The 6,053-nt window shown below is 41.9% G+C and overlaps 1 protein-coding gene across 4 annotated transcripts in view; it reads right to left on the bottom strand.

The window, feature by feature from the left end:
- Positions 1–6,053, bottom strand: part of Fkbp15 (FK506 binding protein 15) — a 69,509-nt gene that overhangs the window by 23,673 nt on the left and 39,783 nt on the right. For all 4 annotated transcript variants that reach the window (XM_005352634.3, XM_026782095.1, XM_013348231.2 and 1 more), the window contains exons 13-15: positions 3,506–3,608; positions 2,025–2,131; positions 503–617 (exon numbers count right to left, since the gene is read on the bottom strand). In XM_005352634.3, coding sequence (XP_005352691.1) covers positions 503–617; positions 2,025–2,131; positions 3,506–3,608 — 325 coding nt within the window. The remainder of the gene's footprint in view (positions 1–502; positions 618–2,024; positions 2,132–3,505; positions 3,609–6,053) is intronic.

Here is a 6,053-nt window from a genome sequence, read left to right as displayed (position 1 = left end):
CTACCACCATTTGGGACCTACAGCATTTCTGCTGCCTACTGCCGCAGGGATCTTGGAGCATTTTTTAAAAAAGAACAACAAGCACCCCCAGCTCAACAAAAAAGTTGAGCATGGTTGTGTATACCTGTAACCCCAGCACTAGGGGGTGGGCAGAGGTAGATCCTAAAAGTTCCCAAAGTCTACCCAGAATGACAGATTTCCAGTTCTCTAACAGACCTAGTCTCAAAATAATAAGCTGTAGACCAATAGAGGAAGACATTAAATGTCCTCCTCTGCTCTCGACATATATGTACACAGGTGTGCATACCTGCACACTCATATGCTTGCACGCATATATACATACACAGCTTACACTATGTATTTAAATGAATTATGGTATATAAATTACAACCCAATCAAGCTGTTAAAACATTGAAAAGAAAGAAAGGGTAGAGAGCTGTTGGGGAAAAGTGAAAACACAATGGGAGGGAGGACAGACTGGGAGGAGGAAGGTATTCCCTACCTTGAAAGTGGGGAGCCTGGGGCAGTGGCACTGGGTACAAGGGCCGAACAGGCTGCAGCTGCGAGGTGACTGAGCATGCCTGGGGATATGTGTAGGCCTGCACACCTGCACAGGGCTGAGAAAATGACCAGTTACTTGTTTACTTTCCAATGATAGAACAAAACAGATAAACAGGGAGGAGGAGGATAAGACCAGGGTGAGTCAGTTGTCTACGGGACTTGATCACTGGTCACTCCAGTCCTACCCAGAACCTGAGGAACAGGAATCTTGGATCACCACCCAGTCCTCCGGCAATGTGATTTAATGACACGGAATTTATTCCCTTTAATCAGGCCTATTTTAAGGAAAACTTGAAACTAAGCAAACCCTGTTTGGTTTCTTTTGAAGAAAAAAAAATCTTTTCAAGATTCAAAACTAAGCCAGACAGTTTCCTGGAAGCCTCAGGGGGCCTCTCCCCTGATAGAGTAATTTTTTTTTTTTATTTTAAAAGCTTTTTAAAATCATTGTGTGCGTGTGTGTCTATGCTCAGATGTCATCCACTGCCCAGCCCCTAGGCTCTGTTTTGTGTGTGTTTTCAGACAAGGTTGCATTCTTAATGTTCCTGCTTTCAGCTCCTTAGTGTGAGACTACAGCCGTTTACCACCACGTCCAATCCTCTTGCTAGATCCTGATGCTTATCTGGGTGACCAGGGGCTCTCATTTTCTGGAATATCTCAACTGTGAAAGGAAAATGTTTCTGTTTTATGGGGATTTGCTCCATGGACTAAATGAGGTGATACAGGCAAAGCTCTAACAACTGCGAATTAAGTGGCTCGCAAAAGGTAAAAGCTCAACAAACAGTCGCTATTGTTCTAAGAAGAATCATTCTTTCCCCCATAGGAATCTAGCTTATTTCTAAAGACAACATAACAACCCAAACATTGTTCAATTAAAACAAAAATTCTCAGTCTGTGACAGAGGGATTTTCCATTGTGGGAGACTTTTTTCATCTTTGATCCTCCCTTCAGAATCACCATGGAGGGTGGGGTCTGGACAGAGAGCGATTGCTGTGTATTGTGCACCTTTACTATGTGCCAGGCCCAGGCTCTAATACCTACTCTGCATATTCTTGCACTTAATCTTTCACTGAAACTTGTAAACAGAAAACATTATGTGGTTTTAGGGATAAGAAAGTAGTAATTTAGGGAAAGGGAAATTACAAACACTTCGCACTCCTAAGTCTGGACTAGCACTTGACAGTCTCAGGCTTTAATTACAAACACTGACTTGGAGAACTGCTGCCATGTGAAAAGGAGGAAAGGGATCTTCTATGTTCACACAAGAAGATCAACAGAAATTAATCTCATGACTAAAGTCGTTTTAAAATAATATTGTTGCCCAAGGGCTGGATGTGGACCGATAATTTCAGCTCTCAGGAGGCAGGAAGCAAGCAGACCTCTGAGAGTTTGAGGTCAACCAAGACTACATGAGACCGTTTCAAAATAACAAATAAAGAAATTTATAAACTAAAAGAAATAGTTACCTGAAAGTTCTGAGCATTTCCAGCTGCAGCTGAGTGGGAATCAAGGGGTGTAACTTGCATCAAGGCAGCAGAGGGTGTTTGGAACCCAGAAACAGATGGTTGAGGTGCTAGGATAAATCAAGATATTTTTACTGTTATCCATCCTTGCTTCTTGTGTTAATGCAAAAACACAACTTTATCTCAAAGAAGATAAGAGATAATTTATTTTGGAGCCAAATGTGTATGGCCATGGCCAGGGAACACTGCTTTGGGTGACCCAAATTCCATGTTCCTATGCAGTCAATAGTTTCATGAAATTTTCACAAATCTAGACAATTTTAAAATATAGTGATGGAAACATCAGGTAGGTTATGTTCCACAAAGGGAAGAGATCTCATTTTCAGGCCTCAGATGCTATCTGACCACATTGTTAGCTTTTGGTTGATGGAGTCTAGAGGCTAGTACTCTGTATATTCCAAGGATTTACCTAGTAGTGACACAAGGAAGGACAATAAACAGCTATTCAGCACATGCTAGGGGTAGCATGGGAGAGCTGTCCCTATTTCTGGTGGACCAGCCCTGCAGCTATCCAAGGATAAGATCCAGCCGGCCCCACCGTCCACTCCATCTATGATCTGGAGCATGTGAAGGCCCTGACCTGCAAACCCAAAGCGGCAGGAGCTCCACAGCACAGGGCAACAACAGGATCTCCAGGAGGAGCCCAAGCAAGAGCCCAGCAACAACAGAGTAGTAGAAACCAGAGACCTCACACCAGACCAGTGACTCCTGGCAATGAACACTTGCAAGTAAAGATACATGGTTCACAGTGTGACTCACGGAGTCACACTGTAGGTTCATGATGACGGACTGAAGGGATGGGGAAATGAATGGGTTAAGATACATGATGTAAAAGACATATAGAATAAATACATAATTTTCTTTAAAAATGGTTATTAAGGGTGCTGAAGATAACCCAAGATAAATTACAACTGGTCTCTGGACCTGCTGGAACCCTCCTTTGCCACAGCCACTGGCCTCTCACAAGTTAGTCAGCTTTGGAGAAGGGCCAGTGCCAGGTGGGGCTCTTTCCAGGAACTTTCCTTCACACTCCTAAGTTTGGGCTAGCACTTGACATTCCTGTGCTTTAAAGCAGACCACTTTCCCCACTTCGTCCCCCAAAGCAGCGTCACGGGCACGCCAACAACTGATGAAAACAGTGTCCCTTGTGCATCTGACTCAGGTCCCATCTGCTGACACAAGTGCAAAATGACAGAAGGAGCTGTCTCAACAGCTGAGCACAGACTTCCAAAGGGGACAATGCAACACAGCAAAAATCACAACAAACAGGCTGAATCCACTTGACTCTGAAAGTGTTCTACCAGGACAAACTGACAAGTCCCTAACCCCGGCCCAGCACTGACAATGCAAGCTAATAATCTAAGGAACACTGATGAAAACTTGGATCCAATTCAAGGGCCAAGCCTTAGAGGTTCCTTTCTTACCCTGTGAGGCCATCTGTGGTAACACCGGATGGGCTGGCTGAAGTGAAGGCTGGACAGATGGTGTCACCAGGGACTGCCCAGCTCCTCGTAAAACAGTTGTGTCCTGAAAGAGGCACAAGGGTTGGTCTCTGTCTAGGCCGTTAGCTGAAGACTGAGGTTGCAATACAGAATTTTCAGGCAAGAAAGAGGAAGGAAAGGCATGCAGAAAGCCAACAGTCAAGGACATGAGTTGTATGAAGCAAGCATTCAATTATACAAGAGAATAAATAGCCCTTCTTCCTATAAGTCATATCAAAAAAATACAGTTCATTTCTGTGGATTTTCTAAGCTAACGTTTCATCATTCCAGGCACCTTAGCCGACAGATCTACAGAACACACCTGACTGACTTAACCGGCTCCCACAATAAGGGCCTCCTACAAGGAAAGCCAACAATAATGAAGCCTCGCCTCTTCTGCAGTCAAGGCCACTGGACAGAGTGGGACTCACCGCACCTCATTACCATGCCGGCTTTGATGCTGGCAGTCTAGAATTGGCCCGAATTCTTTTATTGTTGCTTTGTTTTTGTTTTTGAGAAAGTTTTTTTGAGTCTTTCTATGCAGCTGTGGCTGTCCTGAAACTTGCTAAATGGACCAGACTGGCCTCCTGCTCTGCCTCCTAAGTGCTGAGATTAAAGTGTGCATCAACCACACCCAGCTGTTTGCTCTCAGTCTTAAAATATTTTTTAAAAAATCATAAAACCAAAGCTGTAACTCTAAGGAAAGCTGCTCCATCTTCTTGCTTCACGCAAGGCCAGAAAGTCCTGACAGAAATACTCTGCTCTGCTGTGGTTCAAGACTGTCCCTCCTTGATTCTTATCCTTTAAAGCGATATACTTTATGTGTATTACTGATATTAACATAGGCATTTATGATATAACATTAAGTTTAAAAGTTTATAAAGCAATATATGAAGAAAATGACCCTTTGTTAAACAAATTCTTTATACTTTTTAATTATATAATAAAGTAACCTAGTTTTAATTACTTATATTTAAATTTTAATTAATTATATATTCAAAAAGTAGTTTTTAGACAGGAGGTGGTGGTGCATGCTTTTAATCCTAGCACTCGGGAGGCAGAGGCAGGCGGATCTCTGTAAATTTGAGGCCAGCCTGGTCTACTGAGGGAGTTCCAGGACAGGCTCTAAAGTTACAGAACAACCCTGTCTTGAAAAACCAAAAAAAAGTAATTTTTAATTAATTATATTATCCAAATTTTATTTATAGAAACTAGGAAAATAATAACAAAATAGTAAGCTCCATTTAAAATGTTAGAATACTCCAGGAAACAAATAAAACAATACTATAAAAAACAAAGCCGATTTCAGAGCACATTTTATATCTTTTCATTTTATTTTATTTGTGTTTTCAAGACAGGGTTTCTCTGTGTTGCTTTGGAGCCTGTCCTGGAACTAGCTCTTTTAGACCAGGCCGGCTGGCCTCAAACTCACAGAGATCCTCCTGCCTCTGCCTCCCGAGTTCTGGGATTAAAGGCATGCGCCAGCACCACCCAACTTATCTTTTCATTTTATATCAAATGAAAAAATTCTCAAAAATAAGTCTATCTTAGTTCATTTGAAAAAGAACTGTCTGATCAGTAACAAGCTAACCAACGAAAAAAGGCTTAAGCTACTTTAGATTCTTGTGGGTTACAAATTTAGATCTAAATAAATGTAAAATAATCATATTTCTAAAAGATATGCCATATTTCTAAAATCTAAAAATGGAAGTGTCTTCTTTTGTATGTGTGGGTTTATATGTGTTCATGTGTATATATAGAAAGGCATGTGCACATGTGTGCACCTTTGTGCATGTGGAGGTCAGAGGTCAACATTGGGTGTTTTGCACGATCACTTTCCACCTTAATTTTGAGTCAGAGTCTCCCACCAAACCTAGAGCTCACTGACTGACTAGACTGCCTGGCTCAAGAGCCTCCTCAGAGCTGGGATCCAGGATGCACCATCACCTGCTGTTACGTGGTGCTAGGAGAGCTACCTAGGTTTGCACAGCAAGTACTTTCCATAACTGAACATCACCCTAGCCTGGAGATGCTGTCTACACAAAATATCAAGAGCAAAAAGCAAGGGGGATTGGTAGATAATCAACAAAATTCTTAAACTTCTAAGCAACACCTTTTTTGTTTTGTTTTAATTTGGTTTCATTTGGTTTTGGTTTTCATTTTTGTTTTTAAGATAGGGTTTCTCTTTGTTACAGCACTAATTGTCCTAGAACTTGCTTTGTAGACCAGGCTGGCCTCCAACTCACTGAAATCTGCCTGCCTGTGCCTCCCAAATGCAGGGATTAAAGGTGGGTGCCACCACCACCTAGCTAAACAACATTTTAAAACACAAGAAAAAGCATTATATATAAAGTCATAAAATGTAACAGTTTGGTATTTAAACAACAGGTATTACTGGCAAGAAGACTCAGACTGATCCAAACATGAATGTAAGCCAGAAGTAGTGGTGTGTGCCTATAGTCCTATACACTGGGGGGCTGAGAAGTAGTGG

The sequence above is a fragment of the Microtus ochrogaster genome, chromosome 10 (assembly GCF_000317375.1).
Source record: "Microtus ochrogaster isolate Prairie Vole_2 chromosome 10, MicOch1.0, whole genome shotgun sequence".
NCBI lineage: Eukaryota > Metazoa > Chordata > Mammalia > Rodentia > Cricetidae > Microtus > Microtus ochrogaster.
This window is presented reverse-complemented; position numbering and strand designations above follow the sequence as displayed.